Below are 23,915 nucleotides of genomic sequence, written 5' to 3'. Positions count from 1 at the left end.
CGACACCACCTTAGGCAGGAAAGCAGGATGAGTTCTGAGTACTACTCAGTTTCCATGAAAAATAGTGTACGGTTCATTGCAACACAGAGCCTGGATTTCGCTCACCCTACGAGCAGAAGTGATGGCCACCAGGAACGCTACTTTCCAAGATAAGTGTTGTAAAGACGCTTTATGTATGGGCACAAAGGGGGGACCCATTAACTTAGTCAACACCACATTAAGCTCCCAAGGTGGAGAAGGGGACCTGACTGGAGGATACACCTCCCTTAACCCTTCCAGAAAATCCTTCACCACAGGCATCCGAAAGAAAGATACCTGTTTTGGCGACTTTCTATAAGCAGTTATTGCAGCAAGATGGACTTTGATGGAACTAAACTGCAAACCAGATCCAGCAAGGTGAAGTAGATAAGGCAAGATCACCTGTTCTTGACCATGAATAGTGTCAAGACCCTTACTCTGACACCAAAGGTAAAAGCGTTTCCACTTAAATCCGTAGGATTGTCTTGTAGAAGGTCGCTTTGCCTCCTTAAGGATGTTCATACACTCCAGATTCAGCTGTAAGTGCCCGTACTGGATGGCTTCAGGAGCCATGCTGCCTAGCGCAGGAAGGGCAGATTGGGATGAAACACTCGCCCCTCCTGTTTGGACAGAAGATCCGGGCGAACCGGCAATCTCCTGTGTGGCATTATTGACAACTGGAGGAGATCTGGGAACCACCACTGGTGTGGCCATTCTGGGCAATTCAGAATCATTCTGGAGTCGGTCTTGTACAACCTATTGATCACTGCTGGTATCAACGGTGTCGGTGGAAAGGCGTACAGCAAGTTTTGACACCAGTCTATCAAAAGGGCATTCCCTTGAGATCCTTTCTGGTTGAACCTGGACGCGAAGACGGGGCATTTTGCGTTTGCCGCGTCTGCGAACAGATCGATGTCTGGTGTTCCCCAAGCCTGGAAATGCTGTGCGCGACGTCTTCGTTGAGAACCCAGTCGTGCGCTTCGACGAAGTCTCTGCTGAGGCCGTCCGCCTGTGAGTTGAGACTCCCTGGTAGGTGAATCGCTGTTATGGACAGGTCTCGTGCAAGTAACCAATGCCAGATGGTCTGGTCTTCTATGGACAGAGTCCTGGATCTGGTACCCCCCTGCTTGTTTAAGTAATACATTGTAGTTGTATTGCCTGTTTGCACGAGGAGGGACCGAGTCTTTAGAGATAAAGCCAGGGACTTGAGAGCAAGATGGACCGCTCTGAGTTCGAGTAGATTGATGTGATATCCTTTCTCGAAGTCTGACCATAGCCCTTATACCTGCAGAGGGCCCATATGCGCCCCCCCAACCTTGGAGAGAGGCATCTGTAATCAGAGTCTGCGTTGGTGGGTCCTGATGAAAAGGAACTCCCTTCATTAAGTGTGCCTTCTTCATCCACCACCGGATGGAATCTCTTGCAGACTGTTGGAGATGGATTCGATCCTCCCAGCATCCTGTCCTCTGTTTCCACTGATCTTCCAGACACTGCTGTAGAGGACGCATATGCAGACGTGCGTTTGGCACGATGAAGATGCACTATGCCATGGACCCCAGGAGAGAGGACACTTGCCGGACTGTCTGACGTGCAGACTGAAGGAGAAGAAAACACTTCGCCTTGATGGATGACCGCCCTGATGGATGACCACCTCTCCTCCGAAGGACACACGCTTTCTTCTTCTGTGTCCAGTTGAGCACCCAGGTAGTGGATCTTCTGGGTGGGATTCATTATGGACTTCTTGTAATTGACTTGAAGACCCAACTTGCCCATGAGATGGAGACATATCGATAGATGTTCTTCCAGTAGCGATGGGGATGAACTCTTCAGAAGCCAGTCGTCTGAAAGAGACGGATTTTCATATATCCGTACTTAAAGACAAGCCGCCACTACCGCCATACATTTTGAAAATGTTCTGGGAGCTGATCTCAGGCCGAAAGGGAGCACTGCTTACTGATAATGATGAGCAGCTACTTCAAACCTGAGGAACTTGCGATGTTTTCCGGATACCAGAATATGAAAATAAGCTTCTTTCAGATCGATGGAGCACATCCAATCCCCCTGGTGCAACTGAGGGAAGATCTGATGAAGAGCCAACATTCGAAACCTCTCCTTTTGAATGAATTTGTTCAGCCGTCTCAAATCCAGAATGGGTCTGAACTCTGTAGCTGGATCTTTTTTCTTTACGAGAAAAAAATCGAGAGTACAGGCCTTGACATCTCTGCTGAGATGGTACCGGTTCTATGGCCTTCTTCTTCAGAAGGATGTTCGCTTCCTGTTGTAAACGCTTTATATTCCACTGTAACCTCGTTAGAGGACGCATGACAGGGGGCGGCTTCTTGAATCTCAAAAGGTACCCGCTTTGAATGATACTCAGTACCCATCTGTCCTTTGTTATCTGTTTCCACTCGTCCAGACAAAACACAATACTTCCTCCAACCGGAGTGGCACACGGTTGCAGAGGAAGCCTCCGTTCATTGTTTTTGAGGCTGCTTGGTAGCAGATGACTGCTGCCTATTTCCGTTGCCTCTGCCTCGTTCAGGTCGTCGCTGTTGGAATTGCGACCTCTGTTGATTCTGGCCTTGGTTTTGCGAGGACCAATTCGTCTGTTGGTTCCTCTGCTGGAAAGATCTCTTGTCGAAGGGACGAAAATTGCCCCGACGTTTAAATTCTCTCTTCTTTTCAAGACCTACGGCCTTAAGAGTGTCCAACTCCACTTTCATTTTAGCCATCTCGTCGTCAGCGTGAGATCCAAACAGAGGCGAACCATTAAACGGTAAATTTACCATTTTTCTCCGAGCCTCAGGCTTTAGCCCAGTAAGACGAAGCCAAGCTGAACGCCTAGCACACACATCGTGTGCATAACCATGAGCTGACAGATCCGCCGCATCAGCAGCCGCGCTAATGCTCTGGTTAGCCACCAATCCTCCTTCTTCCACAATTTCCATGAAGTCTTTCTGATCCTCCTTCGGGAGTTTATCCGCAAAACGAGCCACCGAATCCCAGAGCAGACGATCATAGCGGCCCAATAAGGCTGCCACGCTGGCCACTCTCATAACCGACCCCGAGGTGTTGCACATTCTTCGCCCCAAGGAATCCATACTCTTACTATCCTTTTCAGGTGGAGCAGAAGAGGTAGATGCTGCAGAATGCGCTTTTCTGACTGCCGCCACAATAAGTGAGTCTGGAGGTGGGTCAGAACGCAAAAATATTGCATCTTCTACTGGGGCCTTGTACTTCTTTGCAATCCTAGAAGGACCTGAACCCACCGTGGCCGGAGTTAAGAATGTTCTCATTGCTGGTTCTATCAAACCGGGCACTAACGGCCGATGAGGCCTGCCAGTCGTCTTGCGATGCAGGGTTTCAAAGATAACTGACGTTGCAATTTGGGGAACTGCCATCTTGATGTTGAACTTATTCGCCCTACAACATAACACATCATTAAATGTGCTCAAATCATCCACAGGAGACACTCTGGAAGGAGGGGTAGATGATATAGTGGGAGAATAGTCTCTATATGAAGATCTTAAAGAAGACGAAGACGCCTAGAAGAAGGTGAAGGGGTTCTACGCCGCCTCTGAGGAGTTGCCGATCGCTGCCTCCTACGCTCCCTTGAATGTGATCTCTCTCACAAGGGATTTCGAGCGTGATCTTCTATGCAGCTCCGTCTGAGGGACCGGAGCCCTTTTTCCCATTAGTCCCACATCTGGACGCATCTTCCAATGTCTAAGACTTTCCAGCCACCTCAGTGACATGTTAATAGGTTGCTCTGTACGCTCAGGTGAAGCCTCAGGTGAAACCTGCACAATATGCAGTCCTGCTGAAGACTTGGAAGCTCCGGAGACTACACTGTGCTCAGAGACCAATGAGCCAGATGGAGTCCGTTGTCTGGGCACCAATTGTCTGTCATCTGATAACTGCCCTGAGGTTGAGCCAGAATGAGCCATCATAGAAGAGTCCTGGTGCACTGTCTCTTGACCCACCGCAGACCTGTCGACTTGCTGGTCCTGCGGTGAAGACACCACTAAAGGTTGTGGACTTATTTCTGACCTCGACAAAGACCTAAGTGAGGTCCGAGAGGCTGGTCTTGATAGTCTCGAAGCCGACATGTATTCAGGTGGGGGAGACCTAGACACTCCATGCTTCGAGCCCGAAGCATGCTTCAACGTCGACCTACGTCGCGATGGAGACCTTGATCTTCTTTTCTTAGGTCTCGAGGTCGAATCCTTCGACGTTGTTCTTCCTCTCGGCGTCGACCTTTTCCTCGATGACGACGTACGTGTCTCTCTCGACCTCGGTCTTTCCTTCGACGTCGATCGATGACTCCCTCTCGACGTAGCACCTTTTGACGTCGACACTCGATCCTCTTCCCTCAACGTCGATCTCATACGATCCTTCGACGTCGAACGTTGAGCCCCCCGACGTCGTCCTTACTGCAATTGACACCAGATGTCTCAACGTCGAAACAGATTTCGACGGCGACTGTCGAGACGCTGAACCTTGCCTCACCGGCGAAGTCCTCGACGTCGATGGAGCTCTCTTCGACACCGACACTGACGGCGATCTGGATCTCGACGTCGAGCGCACCTTTTTTGACGGCGATGCTCCCTGGAGTCGATGTTTTTTAGTTCTACCTTCTGGAGAAGCTGTTCTTCGACGTTTGTGTTGAGAAGATGGCTTAGCAGAGAAGCTCTTGGAACTCTTCTCACCACGGTTTTCTCTCTCCAAAAGGCCTAGCAACCTCATTTTCTCCCTTTCTCTCAAAGTCCTGCTAGAAAGGTTGAGGCAGTGATAACACTCTTCCACCTTATGAGAAGCTGGAAGACAAATCACACAAACAGTGTGGATCAGTTTTTGACATCTTTTTCCCACAGGAGGGACATTTGTAAAATAAAGGTGGCATTCTGACTAAAAAACACCAACAGTTTAGTCAGAAAAAGATATTAAGCCACCACCCAAGTAATATATTTGTCAAAAAAAAGACAAGAAAACCAACTTTGACAGAAAAAACTACAAATGAGCAGAGCTCAAGTTCCAGGTTCCTCACAGAACAAGCCGGAAAAAAGAACTGACCTAACTGTCACATGTGGTGCATGATGGGAACAGAGTTCTCCTGGAGGCCTTAAAGGCAAAGTGTGCAGATTCTCTGGGGCCTTAAAGGCAGGGTGCCAGTCTGATTTTCTGTACACAGACATTTTTTCATATGCAGCCTTGTAGGCCAACAACTGTTTACAGCAGGTTCTTTGATGAAAATAAAGGGTTTTTCATGGTTATGAAATGCATTTTAGGCTCATGCCTGTTTATTGCATTTATATATAGCATATTTTCATGCTTCAGAACATGTGTAAGGTTTGGCTTTATTAGCCTATGTATATATGTTAGGCTGCATATTATGGTTATTATACATGTATATGTGTATAATTAGTTAGTACTATGTACTTTTGGTTATATTTACACATATATATGTATATTGTTTATGTGTTCCGGGTTCCCGCTCATGGGAGGAGATAATTCAGCGCTTATGACTATTAATGAGTATCAATTTTAATACAATACGGAGGGCGTGTGAGGGAAATATTTATTGACCATGCATTGTTATAATCCCTATGAATAGTGAAAAACCATGTATAACAACGGGTCAAAGAACAAAATGAAGCTATCTAGACAACTATGTGTTATTGATAGGATACAATCCCTGAATCCAAGGTATTCATGGTGAAAAATAAATTCCCATCAGATACCCGTCCTGTACCGCCCTACATCATTTGGGATCCTTCACCCGAAGGGAGTGTTATCAAATCCACTATGGATTAGGTGGATTGTGTCCTAATCTTATTTGAAGGATGCAGTGATGTATGGATGAAAACTATGTGTTGGTATCAGGGGGTAAAAATAATTAGCAGTGCAGAAAATGCTGTATGTAGCGTGTAATTAGGTGAATTAATATTGGGTTGTGGGAGTGGAAAAATGAATTTTAATAGGATCCTACCCACACCCAAGGTTAAAAAACAGTGCAGAGTAGTATCAATAACACATAGTTGTCTAGATAGCTTCATTTTGTTCTTTGACCCGTTGTTATACATGGTTTTTCACTATTAATGAGTATCCCCTGGAAGAGAATAATGAATGACGATGCAGTATTGATGGCTGCACCCTACTTGAATTTACCCCAGATTTAACTGCTGCAGTAATCCCTACACACTAGGTACTATTTAGAAAAAGAAGGTGCTGGTGAGGAAAAAACAAAACAGGTATTTTGCCTCCTTTGGATACTCCAGACACATACCAGTTATATGCAAATCAGGTTTGGGCCTGCTTTAACATAACAGTCGAGCCCAAACTTCAAGGACCGGCCCCTCTAGAAAGAAACACGAACAATTCCACACTGGTTTGTTCCTGGTCATTGAGGTGCTGCTTAAATCTTGTGGCACAGAGAGCAAGGGTCCCACATCTGGGCACAAACATCGCATTTAGGTCACAGTGAAACACTAAAGATGATAGGTGGGATACATGCAATAATCCCAACCCCTGGCAATCGCTAAGGCTGTAATTAAGTAACTTTTTTTGTGCCAGCTATGCCACTCCGTGGCAGTATCAGAAACTGCTTGTGTCGGCAGGAGTGGCAACTTTAGGTAATATGGTCCCTGCATTTATGTGCAAATCAATTCTGGAAGGGTAAAGCCCCTTTGAAGAAAAAAATCTGTAAACTCAAAAGGCACACATTACTCTTTTAATTTGTTTCTAAAGCCACAGTGCATGACAACTTATCAAGTATCGTTTAGCAAAACAGAACGACAAATCCTCATGAAATCTAGATTTTACAAAGTCTGTCAAGCACATATCTTTGCTACTGGAGAGTCAACGGTAAAAACATCAAACTTGTGAAGGAGAAATCCAAACACGCTTCAAACCCTGTAACACGATGAAAGGTAGAAATACAATAGTGTTTGTCAATGGTTTTGCTTTGAAAGCCCCATTTAAAGAAATATATGTTCAGAATTACACCATCATGGAATAGCGAGAGAAAAAATCCTCTTTGCACACAAGCTTGGTTACAAGCTAATACAATCATATGAAGCTCATTCTAGCTAATTAATTAAAATGTAAAGCTGCTTCTGCACATTGCTTGCATAACACCGTTTAGGAAAATCAGACACTTTTCTTTTGCTTTTTTCTCTCTGAATCTTCTTCCTTCTCTCTTTCGATTTCTGCTACCAGGGATTCTATTTCTTTGGCATCAAATATCTGAATCAGAAACAAAAACACAACATTTACATTTCCAGGTTAAATTTTTAGATTGTTAAAATCTTGCATACACACAAAATGCATTGCCAAGACCCAAGAACTTTTTTTTCCCTAAGAGTAAATAACCCCACGTGACTCTGCAGCCTCTGATGAGCATATTGGCTCGCTTTCTAGTCCTATACCTCTAATCAGGAGTGCTTCTGAAAAATATGATGAAAACAAAAAAACGTACATATACATAAACTTGCATGAAAATGCCAAGAACGTTGTGCTTATAAATAATACGCCTTTTACAGATCAATAATGTAGTCTTATGAACGTATGAGAGATTCTCTCTTACACTGGATGATTTTCCGTTTCCTCTCATTCTCATGTTGTCCTTTACATCAAGTTTCAGTTGGGAATGGTATTTTGATGGTCAACCGATCAAACACTACTAAAGGGCCACATGATGAATTATTTAACATTTCACTTCATTCTCCATCAAATAAGGTGAACAGGGAAACCTTGTTATCAAATTTCCACTGAGCTCTAACATATATTTTGACTAATTCTATTTTGAACTGCACGATACAGATTCAAAGTGTCTTACAATACATCCTACTTACTTTTTGTAAATATTAAACTACCCCAGTCTTACCTTGTAAAAGCAATGAGAGAAATCATGTGCAATTAATAAACCATTTCTCTACGAAAAATTTCAAAAGCAGTTAAATGTAGTTTTTTTTTGTTGATTGGTCGCAAAGTATCAGAAATAAAAGGGTGTTGCGGGGATTCTGCACATACACAGAACTATGTACAAGCAAACAGGACCTCCGTGCATAGGGGTTGTACCTTTCTACCACCTTAGTACCCAAAATTTCCAAACCGACTAGCTAAAGTGTCAATTGCTCTCCGACAAAATCACAAAGCTGCAAATGATTAGACAACCCAGAACGCAACACTCCCGACTCTCAGGAATGGCTGTAGCAAGACATACCCTTTCGCTTACTCACTCATACTTGTCCACAATAAGAATAGTCAGAGTCACTGTATAGTTCAAAATGTTTATTTTAACTATCGCACAAGTTACTACTTGTGTAACGATATATCTGTAAGAGACATTAGTTAGTGATAGATTCCTTACCTTACAGTATTCCCCAGGCGCCATATTGGATCAGGAAAGTTTTCTGCTTAGCAGCAACCCTGCGCGCCAGTATGTGGCATCATGCGGCTCCACGTCCATCAATGACGTCGTAAGCGCCGGGATGACGTCCCGGAGGCTACTTAGGCGCCACCCATGTGCGCTGACATCAGTTCTGTACGCAACTTTCCGCGCCGAAACGCAGAGCGATGGAAGATACTGATCATTGGTGCATAAAACTAGGGCCCTAAAAGGGGATGACCTTAACCCTAGTAATCAGTTCGCAGAAAGGGGAGGATGGGTGGGACGGTAAGGAATCTATCACTAACTAATGTCTCTTAAAGATATATTGTTACACAAGTAGTAACTTGTGCATCTGAAAGAGACAAGTTAGTGAAAGATTCCTTACCTTAAAATAGATACCCCAGCAATACCAACCCCAGTGGTGGGTCTGCGAACAGGATTACACCAAAAAGTCACCGAGCACAGAACCACCAAAGAAGAAGTCTCTCCGGACCTGACTGTTAAGGCAAAAGTGCTTGGTAAACATGTGCAGCGTGGCCCACGTAGCTGCCTGACAAATGTCCTGCAAGGGAACGCCACGTCCAAAGGCAGTAGTGGCTGTCGTTAACCTGGTTGAATGAGCATGCAGCCCACAGGAGGCTCCTTCTTGGCCAAAGAGTAACATGCTTTGAAGCACAAAACAACCTACCGGGAGATGGTCCATTTGTGCACAGCCCGACCTTTTTTGGCGCTCACGTAGCCAACAAAAAGCTGATCATCCACCCGGAACTGCCTTGTATGCTGCAGATAGAAAGCTAGCGCACGTTTTGGGTCCAGACGGTGGAGCCTCTCCTCTTCCCTGGAAGGATGCGGAGGCGGAAAGAAGGTGGGCAAAGAGTTGGTCTGCCCGATGTGGAAGGGTGTAATAACCTTTGGCAAGAAAGAAGGACAGGTCCTTAACACCACCTTGTCCGGATTAACAGAAAGGAAAGGAGGTTTGGAAGAAAGGGCCTGGAGCTCACTCACTCTTCTGGCAGATTTGGAAGGCCGTCTTTAGAGTGAGAAGATGTAAGGGACAGTTATGAAGGGGCTCAAAAGGAGCGCACATCAGAAAAGTCAAGATAAGATTCAAGTCCCACTGAGGCATTATGAAGGGTACAGGTGGAAACGTATGAGTAATGCCCTTAAAAAAACGGTTAACAACCGGGGACTTAAAAAGAGAAGGCTGATCTGGAAGGCGGAGATTGCCGGAAGATAACCTTTGATAGTGCCCAGAGCAGAGCCCTGCTGGGCCAAAGAGAGAAGGAACAGAAGAACCTCAGAAAGAGGGGCAGAAAGGGGATCCACAGTCTTCGCTGCGCACCATGCCACAAATCTGTTCCACCTGCAGGCGTATACCCTCTTAGTGGAGGGACACCTGGCTGCCAGAATGACATCACAGACTCAGAAGGAAGATCGAAAGGTGTCAACTGCCGCTGCTCAATCTTCACGCATGGAGGTGGAGGCTGGACAGGTTCGGGTGGATGACCGTCCCCATACGCTTCGACAGAAGATCCTCCCAAAGAGGCAGACGGATCGGGGGACCGATGCTCATACTGAGTAGCTTGGGATACCAGACTCTTCGAGCCTAGTCCGGAGTCACAAGACTGACTTGGGCCCGGTCATGCCTGATCTTCAGCAATCTGGGCAGAAGTGGTATAGGCAGAAAGGCGTACAACAGACCGCAACTCCACTCATGACGAAAAGCGTCTCCGAGGTAGTGCCGCCTTGGAAATTCCAACGTGCAGAACTGATGACATTGCACGTTCTCTTCGGTGGCTAATAGATCTAACCAAGGCTCTCCCCACTGCTGAAAGAGATACTGCGCCACGTCCGTGTGCTGACGCCATTCGTGATCCATCATGCACCAGCGGCTGAGTTCATCTGCCCTGGCGTTCAGAGAACCTGCCAGGTGTTGAACCACCAAGGTAATGCTCTGATGTTCCAGCCATGTCCAGAGGCGCAGAGCCTCCTGACATAGGGTCCAGTACCCCACCCCGCCCTGTTTGTTGCAATACCACATGGTGGTGGTGTTGTCCGTGAACACCTGCACTACACTTCTCCGGACAGAGGGAAGGAATGACTTCAGTTCAAGCCGGATCGCCCGCAGCTTCAGAAGGTTGATATGGAGCCAGGACTCCGCCAGAGACCAGAGGCCTCTGATCTCCGCCTCTCCCATGTGGCCTCCCCATCCCAGTAGGGACGCATCTGTCACCACTGTGTGCTCCGGTTGGACAAGGGAGAGGGACCTGCCACTGACCCAATTGCTGTTCGTGAGCCACCACTGCAACTGTCGTGCAGCGCCCTTCGAGATCTGGACGTGATAAAACAGGTTGCCCTGATGCTGTGCCCACTGGAACTTCAGGTCCCACTGCAGAGCCCGCATATGCCATCTGGAATGTGTCACCAGAAGGATGCAGGCGGCCATCAGGCCCAGAAGCCGGAGGGTCATCCTGACTGAAGCCTGGGATAGAGACTGAAAGAGCGGAATCATTGCCTGAATATCCCGGACTCGCTGCTCGTGAGGATAAACCCGAAACAGCTTCGAGTCCGGAACCGCTCCCTACTACAGAACCGGAGTTACAGGACAGAAACTACTCTTTCTGTAGTAGGGGATCTCTGTGTATAGTCATAATCTAGTGAATAGAATGGCAAGCCCATCCCCACACCAAAGCGGCGGCACACCACTATTGTGCGAACAAATTCCACAGCGAAGCCTGCCCAAACTGAGCATCTGCCCTGGCATCAGTGTCCAGACAGTAATGCTTAGCAAAGGTATGAACCGACTTCCAAGTGGCCGCCTTGCAGATCTCTGCAATCGGAACATTACGGAGCAAAGCTGTTGTGGCAGCTTTTCCCCTGGTGGAATGAGCCTTAGGTTTACCCCCTAAGGTCTTATTAGCTCTTTGGTAACACAGCTGTATGCAGGACACAATCCACCTAGAGATGGACTGCTTAGAGGTAGCAAGACCCGTCCTGACCGATCCATAATTGACAAATAGTTGGTCTGACCTACGAATATCTTTGGTTTTATCCAGATAAAATTTCAACACCCTCCTAACATCCAGGGAATGTAGAGACCTTTCCGCTGGAGATGAAGGATTCTGAAAAAACGTAGACAACGTTATGGTCTGGTTGACATGAAAATCAGAAATAACCTTGGAAAGAAATTTAGGGTGAGTACGCATAACAAACTTAGCAGCATGAAATACAGTATACGGTTCTTGGCAACACAACGCCTGGATTTCACTCACCCTGCAGGCCGATGTAATGGCTACGAGGAACGCCGCCTTCCAGGAAAGGTGCTGCAACGAAGCCTTATGGATAGGTTCAAAAGGCTCCTTCATCAATCTGGACAGCACCACATTCAATTCCCATGAAGGCGAAGGAAGCCTGACAGGAGGGAACACTTTCTTCAAGCCTTCCAAAAAGTCTTTGATCACAGGGATCTGGAAGAAGGAAGTCTGTGAAGGGCATTTCCTGTAGGCAGTCAATGCAGCAAGATGAACCTTAATGGAATGAACATTAAGGCCAGACTGCGCCAAATGTAGAAGGTAAGGAAGGATGACGTCTTCCTTGCACGTCGTCGGGTCATAGTTCTTGGACTTGCACCAGATACAGAACCTCTTCCACTTGTAGGGATAGGAGGTCCGAGTGGAAGGTCTCTTGGACTCCTTCAGTATGTCCATACAATCTTCGGGCAGATTCAAATGGCCATATTGGACTATCTCAGGAGCCATGCCGCGAAACTCAAACACGAGAGGTTGGGGTGCAACATCTGCCCCCCGAACTTCGCGAGAAGGTCCGGCCTGCACGGCAGCCGTATGTGAGGAAGGAGAGACCGGTGAAGCAGGTCCGTGAACCACCACTGTCTGGGCCATTCCGGGGCAATGAGTATCATCCGAGCCGTGGACCGGGCCAGCTTGATGAGTACAGCCGGTAGTACCTGGGGGGGGGGGGGGGGGGGGGGGGGGGGGGGGGGGGGGGGAAGTCTCGGCATTTGCTGTTTTCGGCGGTGGCGAACAGATCTACGTCTGGAGTCCCCCACCTGGCGAAGACATCTCCTAGTACTTCCTCGTTTATGACCCATTCGTGGTTTTCCTGAACCAGTCCGCTCAGTGCGTCCGCCTGAACATTCTGCACACGTGGCAGATGGGTAGCCGATATCGTCAGTCCTCTGGCCAGAAGCCAGTGCCAGTTTGCCTGCCCCTCCTGCGACAGAGTGCGTGATCTCGAGCCCCCTTGCTTGTTGAGGTAATACATCGTGGTCGTATTGTCCGTCTGTACAAGCAGAGAGCTGGTCTGGAAGGACGGAAGAAAGGCCTTCAGCGCCAAGTGAACAGCTCTGAGTTCCAGTAAATTGATGTGATACGTGGCCTCCATCGGGGACCACGTTCCTTGAATCTGTAAGTCTCCGGAGTGCGCCCCCCAACCTTGGAGAGAAGCATCCGTCACGACAGTCTGTGTGGGAATGTCCTTGTGGAAGGGAACCCCTCTGAGGAGATTCTCCGCTCAACACCACCACTTCAGAGACTGAAGAGCATGCAGAGACAGTCGTATCTTGTCGTCCCAAGATCCTTTCCTCTGATCCCACTGGTCCTCCAAGCATTACTGCAACCGTCTCATGTGCAGTCGTGCGTGTGGAGTCAGGAAGATACAAGAGGCCATCGAGCCCAGTAGAGAAGACACCGTCCTCACTGTTGTAGATGGAGTGGTCATAAGAGCCTGAGCCTTCCGAAGGAGTGATAATCGTCGCTCCTCCGAAGGAGACACGCTTGCTGACACCGTATTGATGGAGGCTCCCAAGTACTGTATGCATTGGACCGGAGTCGGGACAGACTTGGACATGTTGATGTGCAGCCCCAGCTTGTTCAAAAGAACACACGTCTTCTGGAAGTGTGCTCGAGCTTCCGAGAAGGAGGAGGCCTTGATCAACCAATCGTCCAGGTACGGGTAGACGAACACCTTGTTCTTCCTCAGGTGTGCTGCTACCACCGCCATTCACTTCGAGAACGTTCTCGGCGCAGACTTTAGTCAGAATGGGAGTACTGTGTATTGATAATGATTGGCGCCGACTTGGAATCGCAGGAACTTCCTGCGTTTGTGTGCAATGGACACATGGAAGTACGCATCCTGGAGGTCTATAGCACATAGCCAGTCTCCCTGTTGCAACTGAGGATAAATCTGATGCAACGACAGCATGCAAAACTTCTCTCTGCGAATCCACTTGTTTGCTTGTCGCAAGTCCAGAATGGGCCTGAACTCATTCTTGTCCTTCTTGCGAACCAGAAAGAACCGTGAGTACAGACCTCTTCCTCTCTGAGACAGAGGTACGTCTTCTATCGCCCTTTTCCTTAACAGGATATCGGCCTCCGCTTGAAGCTCGCACAGCTGAAACTGCGAGCTGACCGGTGGAATCGCCGAGTAATTTTTCTCCACTCTGCCAGAGAAAATTGAATGCTTGCCCCTACCGGAGTGGGTAACGGATCCGGGGGAAGTAAGCGCTCAGGGCCTAGCCCTGGCCGGGCCTTTGGTCGCTGATGCCGACTGTTGGCCGCCTCTGCCCTTTGGGCGCTTCTGGAACGGCTTTCGGAACTGCTGTTGTTGCTGTTGCGGTCCCGAAGCTTGGCCACGCCCTCCGCCCTGTCCACCAAACCGTCTTTGGAACGGGCGGTACGATTTCTTCGTCCGTTTGGGCTTCTCCAGGCCCACAGCGTGAGTGTTTCGGCCTCAGCCTTCATGCGGGCCATTTAGTCATTCGCATGTTTCCCAAATAGGGTCTCGCCAGAGAATGGAAGATTGGCAACCCTTTGCTGTGCGTCAGGTTTCAGTGACGTAAGGCGGAGCCAGGCATGTCATCGCTGGTTAATCCCATGGCAAAAGCCATGCGCCCCCAAGAGGGACGAATCGGCTGCAGCACTGATAATCTGATTCGCCACTAGCATCCCCTCATTTAACACCTCCTGGTAATCTTCCCTCTTTTCACGAGGTAGGTGTTCCGCAAACTGCTGGAGGGAGTCCCAGAGGACACGATCATAGCGTCCCAATAATGCTGTGGCACTCGCAGCCTTCATGGAGGTCGCCGATGTTCCGCACACCTTCCTTCCAGCCGAATCCATCCATATAGACTCTTTGTCAGGGGGGACTGTGGATGACGGGGTGGTAGCATGTTGTTTGGGAGCCGCCGTCACTATCACAGAATCTGGAGGAGGTTCCACCCTTAGAAAAGACGGATCAGAATCGGGAGCCCAGTATTTTTTCTGTAGTCTCGAGGGGGCCGCCTTAGTCACCGCCGGGGTGAGAAAAAGGTCCATGGCCGGTTCCTCCAGGCCCGGCACCAGCGGCAATAGTGGACGAGACAGGTGTTTCTGGTGCAGTGTCTCAAAAATTACCGATGTCTTGGGCGTGGGCACGGTCAACGAGATGCCCAATTTTGCTGCGCCTCTTAACAGGACATCGTGAAACGCCACCAGATCATTAACCGGCGACACCCTTGTGTCTGGTGACCCCGACAAGGTCGGAGAGTAATCCCTGGTCCCTGAGGACCTCGAATGGGAACGAGACCTGTGCCTCCTGTGGCGGCGTCTCGACCTCGTGGATGATCTGTTGCGTTACCCTTCCCTCCTCCTGGAGCGAGAGCGTGACCTCCCAGTTCGTGGGCTCTCCGCCGGTTTCCGTGGAGGTGTCTTCCGTGCCTATCCTGGGGTTTTGGTCTAAGAGTCCCCTTAGGTGGTGTAGGAAGAGGGGGCAGTGACACCGACCTTGGCGGAGGAACCGGAGGGATCTCCGGCCGAGGGGCGGGCCCATGCGGTGGAAGCGGTGGTGGTGGTTGTCCTGAGGGAGGAAGTGGTGGAAGAGGAGGGTTGACGGGAGGATCCTCCTTAGGTACAGTAGGTGGGGGCGTCTTCGGCCGAGGTGGGGCAAATACCACCGAGTACACCGAGCCCAGTGACTTCTTCTGAGGAGGGGACTGCGAACCAGCCCCTCCAGTAGGCGATCGCCATCTCCGGCGCCCTTCACCATACTCAGCGTGACTTCTGGCGCCAGAACTCCTTCTGCGCCGCTTAGGAGAGTAGGAACAACTCCTAGACGCCGATCTCTTCCTCCTAGACTCCGAGGGTCGCTTTTCCGGTGTCTAATGTCGCGCCTCCGCGGCTCCGGCGTCGAACATCGCCTCCGCGACGTCGACCTCTTCTTCCTCGACGCAGAACGCCGCCTCCGCGACGTCGACCGTTCCATTCTTGACGACGAGCGTCGACTCCTCCTCGACGCCGTCCGCTTTCTCGAGGTTCTCGACGTTGAGGATCCCCTCGACGCCGAACGGCGGTGTCGCCTCGACGGCGAGCGCCGACGCCTGTCGCTTCTCCTTCGACGCCGATAGCTCGACGTTGACGACGAAGACGCCGTCGACGGTGGTTTCAACGGCAGCCTAACCAGGCTCTTCGACGTCGAATCTTCACGCCTTCTCGACCCGGAGCCCCAGGGAGAAGGGGAACACACCGCCGTCATCCCTCTCGACGTCGTCGATGCAATTGACGCTGACGGAGACCGGGGCCGTTTGCTGGTCTTCCTGCCTCTGGGGAGCCCCCCAGAGATCTCAGCAGAGGCAGAGGGAACCTTCCCAGCCTGCCCAGACCCACCTGCAGACGCCTCTCCTCCAGGCCTTGAAGCCTAATCTTCAGCCTAGAACACCAAGAAATGTAAATCTGCAAACACTTATCAAAAAGTGAACAAAATCCAATATAAACCCTTGAAAAGGGGAGAGCTCAATGCCAGGGTCCTGAAAGCAGGAGCCGGAAAAAAGAACTGAAAGTAAAAGGGACCTGCTGTGCATTCTGGGATACTGGGAGAAGTTCTGGAAAGTTTTCTTAAAGGCACAGTATCCTATTTAAGCCACATAAGGCAGCCTATGGGGCTTGTCTGTCCATACCTTCCTCTCCATCATTCCAGAGTCTTTTACTGGTAGAAAACAAGTTTCTCTATGGGAGAAACTGGGCAGGCTGTGTTGTGTGTGGTTTTGTTTGGTGGAATTTCTAGTTGAAGTACTGGGCAGTGTAGCCTGTGGATATAGGCTGCATTATTTGTCTTTAAATTCTCTCTTAAGTGTCTTTGCAGTTCTGCATGTTTTGACAATTTAAGAGATTATTTTTGATTGCCGGGGTCCACGCACATGGGCGGGACTATTCACTAGATTATGACTACACACAGAGATCCCCTACTACAGAACCTGGTAGAACACAACCAGGCATGGCACCGCAACGCCACAGTCGTGGAAATTGCCCTGCCCAATTTATCAGACGTGTCCTGATGGCGAACTTAGCCGCATCCTTGCCCTCCTCAATCACTTGGGAAAGGACAGTCTGGACCTCCTCAGAACACAGAGGCAGGACCTCTGCCACCGAATCCCACATGGCGTGGGCCCAATAAGCAGGCGGTATTAACCGACCGAAGCCCCAAGCTGGCCGAGGAGAACAACCTCTTGCCATATTGGTACAGCTTCTTAGATTCCTTATCCGGCGGAGCCGTGGGGAAGGCACTCTGCGACATCGAGGCCTGAATGACCAGGCTCTGAGGCGTGGGGTGAGTGGTCAAGAAGGCAGGATCACCCGACGCCGGTCGATTACGCCTAGCGACGTTCTGATCTACTGGTGCCCCCGAGGCCGTCCGCAACCAAGTGCCCAAGAGGACTTTGGTAAGGGCCTCATTGAAAGGAAGCAGCGGTTCCGACGACGTAGATGCCGTCTATTTATTTATTTATTTATTTAAAACATTTATATAGCGCGGCTGTCACCTTGCAGGTATCCTGGCGCTAAGATAACTCCTAAGATGGATGCACTGGGAGACATCAGTAGAGTAGCCAGAGTTTAACATTTAGGGAACAGCCAGGTTTTGACCCGCTTCCTGAAAGGGAGAAGTTCCGTTGTTTGGCGGATATCAAGGGGCAAGCTGTTCCAAAGTTTTGCGGCTGCAACTTTGAAAGATCTCCCCCAGTCCTGACCTTCTTGAATCTCGGTACTGTAACAAGACAGGCTGTTGTAGATCGGAGGGCTCTGGTTGGAATGTACCAGGTGAACATGGATTGCAGGGAGCCGGGCCCGACTCCATGCAAGGCTTTAAAAACAAGACAGAGAGATTTAAAAGCCACTCGCTGTTTCACAGTGAAGCTCTGCCAAAGCCGCAGTGGCCGACGATCTCCTAGGCCAACCAAGCACCTCCATAAGAAAGTTGGTCTTAAGGGTCACCCACCGTAGGGAGGTCGAGATGGAGAGCCTCCGCAGCACCATAGTGTGGTAAGTGCCCTCCTCCATAGTAGGCGGAGGGAGGCAAACCCCGGGTCAGAAGACACATCAAGTTCACTAGCATCTTGAAGGTCATCCACCCAATCCTGCTCGGAGTCACACTGCTGCGCAAGGGGGTCCTTGTAGCCGTCCAGGTCCTCATCCAGCTCTGGAGTGATAGGAGCCCGCCGCCGCGGCAGGGCCGGAGCCGGAGAGGGGGTCAGCGGCGCCGGGAACGGCGCTGCCAGGGCAGAACCGGAGCCGCATCCCAATGTGGATCCCAGGTCTGAATGAAATGGTCCGAGAACTGGGGCAGGGGCGGGATAAACTGCACCCACTGCGGCGCCTGTGGCGGAGCCCGGGGAGGCGCTAGGGCTGGAGCCAAGGGCACCACCGAGGCCAGAGCCAGCGGTGCTGCACCTTGTAGCGCCAGGGACAGAGCCGAGGGTGCTGGATCCAGTGGCTCCGGGGCTGGCGCCAGAGGTATGCCGCCGGGCCAACAGGATCTGGACACAGGACCGCGGTGCCCGCTGGCGCGCCGGCGGGAGCCAAAGGCCTAAACAGGCGGTCCATGGCAGCAAGAAATTCTTGCATTTGTTTGTGAGTCGCCGACGGACCTGGGTGTAGCAGGTAGGCCGTGGGACTCCCAGGCTCCGGAAGAGCCGCATGGGCGGAGCCCCTGTTCCCCTCGGATGTCTCCGAGGAGCGACGTCGGAGAGCGAACACGCTTTTTCGACGACTTCTTATGTCGCTGCTTAATGGAATCTGAAGGTGAAGACTTAGAACCCGAGGAGCGACGGCTCCGGTCCCGTTAGCAGTCCAGCGAACGGCCCCTACACCCAGAGCGGTGGCGTGAGGAGTGCCGGACCTCCAGCAACTTCCGGCGCCATTCCAGCAAGGCCTTCGGGCCGTGGCACGGCAGTCCTGAGTCATGGTCGGTCTCTAGGCAGTAGAGGCAGACATCATTGGGATCCGCCACCGACATATTACGGCGGCATGACCTACAAGGCTTAAAGCCAGGCATCCCTACGTGCACCAGGAGAGATGGAGACAAAAGTTTAAAAAAAAAAAACTGGTCACAAATTGACCGAGGTACATGCTCAATCCGAATCTGCGTTTCCGCCGCCGCAGCAGACACCAGCGGAAACAAAACTTTGCTCCAAGGTATTGGAACTGCCAGAACCCACCCATTCGTTTTGGAGGAGAGAAAGTGGTGCAGGGGTCATTGACCTCGCAATTGGGCGTTATTGGATTGCTAATTTCAGCCCCCACGGACAAGACTCTGAACTTTGGGTTGATGCGGTTGGGGACCCGAGGGGGTGCTGGAAATCGGACACTGGCAATAAACAGGTTTGGTGCTTCATTTTTCATCGTGCTTTTAAACACATCCCGCAAAATTTGGAACTTTCCTTTCCCCACGCTACACCTACCTGATTGTCGAAATGGACTTTGGGAGTTGCAGTTCACACAGACCATGTGACTTGCAACAGGTGAGCTCCAGTACTTACTGCTGTTGGGGGCGGAGACTGTGAAATATTTTTAAGTCGATGACCTGCACACATCTCAAACACTGCTGGCGCTGAGGAAGGCAAATGGTGCCGAAATGCATTCGCCGTGTTCAGTGACGAAATAAAGCTGCCCTCATGGTTTCCCCTCTTGTGGCCTCACCTCTTTCTTTGAAGGAGCTCACCTGGATACATTGCGCGGCGACCAGGAACGCGCTGTGAGGTCCCCGCATCTTTAAGTTGGTCTGGCTCTGCTGGTGTCTGCTGCGGCGGAAACAAAACTTTGCTCCAAGGTATTGGAACTGCCAGAACCCACCCATTCGTTTTGGAGGAGAGAAAGTGGTGCAGGGGTCATTGACCTCGCAATTGGGCGTTATTGGATTGCTAATTTCAGCCCCCACGGACAAGACTCTGAACTTTGGGTTGATGCGGTTGGGGACCCGAGGGGGTGCTGGAAATCGGACACTGGCAATAAACAGGTTTGGTGCTTCATTTTTCATCGTGCTTTTAAACACATCCCGCAAAATTTGGAACTTTCCTTTCCCCACGCTACATCTACCTGATTGTCGAAATGGACTTTGGGAGTTGCAGTTCACACAGACCATGTGACTTGCAACAGGTGAGCTCCAGTACTTACTGCTGTTGGGGGCGGAGACTGTGAAATATTTTTAAGTCGATGACCTGCACACATCTCAAACACTGCTGGCGCTGAGGAAGGCAAATGGTGCCGAAATGCATTCGCCGTGTTCAGTGACGAAATAAAGCTGCCCTCATGGTTTCCCCTCTTGTGGCCTCACCTCTTTCTTTGAAGGAGCTCACCTGGATACATTGCGCGGCGACCAGGAACGCGCTGTGAGGTCCCCGCATCTTTAAGTTGGTCTGGCTCTGCTGGTGTCTGCTGCGGCGGAAACAAAACTTTGCTCCAAGGTATTGGAACTGCCAGAACCCACCCATTCGTTTTGGAGGAGAGAAAGTGGTGCAGGGGTCATTGACCTCGCAATTGGGCGTTATTGGATTGCTAATTTCAGCCCCCACGGACAAGACTCTGAACTTTGGGTTGATGCGGTTGGGGACCCGAGGGGGTGCTGGAAATCGGACACTGGCAATAAACAGGTTTGGTGCTTCATTTTTCATCGTGCTTTTAAACACATCCCGCAAAATTTGGAACTTTCCTTTCCCCACGCTACACCTACCTGATTGTCGAAATGGACTTTGGGAGTTGCAGTTCACACAGACCATGTGACTTGCAACAGGTGAGCTCCAGTACTTACTGCTGTTGGGGGCGGAGACTGTGAAATATTTTTAAGTCGATGACCTGCACACATCTCAAACACTGCTGGCGCTGAGGAAGGCAAATGGTGCCGAAATGCATTCGCCGTGTTCAGTGACGAAATAAAGCTGCCCTCATGGTTTCCCCTCTTGTGGCCTCACCTCTTTCTTTGAAGGAGCTCACCTGGATACATTGCGCGGCGACCAGGAACGCGCTGTGAGGTCCCCGCATCTTTAAGTTGGTCTGGCTCTGCTGGTGTCTGCTGCGGCGGAAACAAAACTTTGCTCCAAGGTATTGGAACTGCCAGAACCCACCCATTCGTTTTGGAGGAGAGAAAGTGGTGCAGGGGTCATTGACCTCGCAATTGGGCGTTATTGGATTGCTAATTTCAGCCCCCACGGACAAGACTCTGAACTTTGGGTTGATGCGGTTGGGGACCCGAGGGGGTGCTGGAAATCGGACACTGGCAATAAACAGGTTTGGTGCTTCATTTTTCATCGTGCTTTTAAACACATCCCGCAAAATTTGGAACTTTCCTTTCCCCACGCTACACCTACCTGATTGTCGAAATGGACTTTGGGAGTTGCAGTTCACACAGACCATGTGACTTGCAACAGGTGAGCTCCAGTACTTACTGCTGTTGGGGGCGGAGACTGTGAAATATTTTTAAGTCGATGACCTGCACACATCTCAAACACTGCTGGCGCTGAGGAAGGCAAATGGTGCCGAAATGCATTCGCCGTGTTCAGTGACGAAATAAAGCTGCCCTCATGGTTTCCCCTCTTGTGGCCTCACCTCTTTCTTTGAAGGAGCTCACCTGGATACATTGCGCGGCGACCAGGAACGCGCTGTGAGGTCCCCGCATCTTTAAGTTGGTCTGGCTCTGCTGGTGTCTGCTGCGGCGGAAACAAAACTTTGCTCCAAGGTATTGGAACTGCCAGAACCCACCCATTCGTTTTGGAGGAGAGAAAGTGGTGCAGGGGTCATTGACCTCGCAATTGGGCGTTATTGGATTGCTAATTTCAGCCCCCACGGACAAGACTCTGAACTTTGGGTTGATGCGGTTGGGGACCCGAGGGGGTGCTGGAAATCGGACACTGGCAATAAACAGGTTTGGTGCTTCATTTTTCATCGTGCTTTTAAACACATCCCGCAAAATTTGGAACTTTCCTTTCCCCACGCTACACCTACCTGATTGTCGAAATGGACTTTGGGAGTTGCAGTTCACACAGACCATGTGACTTGCAACAGGTGAGCTCCAGTACTTACTGCTGTTGGGGGCGGAGACTGTGAAATATTTTTAAGTCGATGACCTGCACACATCTCAAACACTGCTGGCGCTGAGGAAGGCAAATGGTGCCGAAATGCATTCGCCGTGTTCAGTGACGAAATAAAGCTGCCCTCATGGTTTCCCCTCTTGTGGCCTCACCTCTTTCTTTGAAGGAGCTCACCTGGATACATTGCGCGGCGACCAGGAACGCGCTGTGAGGTCCCCGCATCTTTAAGTTGGTCTGGCTCTGCTGGTGTCTGCTGCGGCGGAAACAAAACTTTGCTCCAAGGTATTGGAACTGCCAGAACCCACCCATTCGTTTTGGAGGAGAGAAAGTGGTGCAGGGGTCATTGACCTCGCAATTGGGCGTTATTGGATTGCTAATTTCAGCCCCCACGGACAAGACTCTGAACTTTGGGTTGATGCGGTTGGGGACCCGAGGGGGTGCTGGAAATCGGACACTGGCAATAAACAGGTTTGGTGCTTCATTTTTCATCGTGCTTTTAAACACATCCCGCAAAATTTGGAACTTTCCTTTCCCCACGCTACACCTACCTGATTGTCGAAATGGACTTTGGGAGTTGCAGTTCACACAGACCATGTGACTTGCAACAGGTGAGCTCCAGTACTTACTGCTGTTGGGGGCGGAGACTGTGAAATATTTTTAAGTCGATGACCTGCACACATCTCAAACACTGCTGGCGCTGAGGAAGGCAAATGGTGCCGAAATGCATTCGCCGTGTTCAGTGACGAAATAAAGCTGCCCTCATGGTTTCCCCTCTTGTGGCCTCACCTCTTTCTTTGAAGGAGCTCACCTGGATACATTGCGCGGCGACCAGGAACGCGCTGTGAGGTCCCCGCATCTTTAAGTTGGTCTGGCTCTGCTGGTGTCTGCTGCGGCGGAAACAAAACTTTGCTCCAAGGTATTGGAACTGCCAGAACCCACCCATTCGTTTTGGAGGAGAGAAAGTGGTGCAGGGGTCATTGACCTCGCAATTGGGCGTTATTGGATTGCTAATTTCAGCCCCCACGGACAAGACTCTGAACTTTGGGTTGATGCGGTTGGGGACCCGAGGGGGTGCTGGAAATCGGACACTGGCAATAAACAGGTTTGGTGCTTCATTTTTCATCGTGCTTTTAAACACATCCCGCAAAATTTGGAACTTTCCTTTCCCCACGCTACATCTACCTGATTGTCGAAATGGACTTTGGGAGTTGCAGTTCACACAGACCATGTGACTTGCAACAGGTGAGCTCCAGTACTTACTGCTGTTGGGGGCGGAGACTGTGAAATATTTTTAAGTCGATGACCTGCACACATCTCAAACACTGCTGGCGCTGAGGAAGGCAAATGGTGCCGAAATGCATTCGCCGTGTTCAGTGACGAAATAAAGCTGCCCTCATGGTTTCCCCTCTTGTGGCCTCACCTCTTTCTTTGAAGGAGCTCACCTGGATACATTGCGCGGCGACCAGGAACGCGCTGTGAGGTCCCCGCATCTTTAAGTTGGTCTGGCTCTGCTGGTGTCTGCTGCGGCGGAAACAAAACTTTGCTCCAAGGTATTGGAACTGCCAGAACCCACCCATTCGTTTTGGAGGAGAGAAAGTGGTGCAGGGGTCATTGACCTCGCAATTGGGCGTTATTGGATTGCTAATTTCAGCCCCCACGGACAAGACTCTGAACTTTGGGTTGATGCGGTTGGGGACCCGAGGGGGTGCTGGAAATCGGACACTGGCAATAAACAGGTTTGGTGCTTCATTTTTCATCGTGCTTTTAAACACATCCCTCAAAATTTGGAACTTTCCTTTCCCCACGCTACACCTACCTGATTGTCGAAATGGACTTTGGGAGTTGCAGTTCACACAGACCATGTGACTTGCAACAGGTGAGCTCCAGTACTTACTGCTGTTGGGGGCGGAGACTGTGAAATATTTTTAAGTCGATGACCTGCACACATCTCAAACACTGCTGGCGCTGAGGAAGGCAAATGGTGCCGAAATGCATTCGCCGTGTTCAGTGACGAAATAAAGCTGCCCTCATGGTTTCCCCTCTTGTGGCCTCACCTCTTTCTTTGAAGGAGCTCACCTGGATATATATATATATATATATATATATATATATAAAAAATGTAAACAGATTGTGGGGATTTATTTTATTATCGGTGAT

At 50.1% G+C, this 23,915-nt stretch overlaps 1 protein-coding gene across 1 annotated transcript in view; it reads right to left on the bottom strand.

Moving 5' to 3' along the window:
- Nucleotides 1-6,734: 6,734 nt before the first annotated feature.
- The window catches only part of PSMA8 (proteasome 20S subunit alpha 8), a 542,764-nt gene continuing 525,583 nt past the window's right edge, over nucleotides 6,735-23,915 (bottom strand). Inside the window, exon 7 of the mRNA XM_086966944.1 lies at nucleotides 6,735-7,263. Coding sequence (XP_086823070.1) covers nucleotides 7,168-7,263 — 96 coding nt within the window. The 3' untranslated portion in view covers nucleotides 6,735-7,167. The remainder of the gene's footprint in view (nucleotides 7,264-23,915) is intronic.

The sequence above is a fragment of the Lissotriton vulgaris genome, chromosome 4_1 (genome assembly GCF_964263255.1).
Source record: "Lissotriton vulgaris chromosome 4_1, aLisVul1.2, whole genome shotgun sequence".
NCBI classification, from domain to species: domain Eukaryota; kingdom Metazoa; phylum Chordata; class Amphibia; order Caudata; family Salamandridae; genus Lissotriton; species Lissotriton vulgaris.
This window is presented reverse-complemented; position numbering and strand designations above follow the sequence as displayed.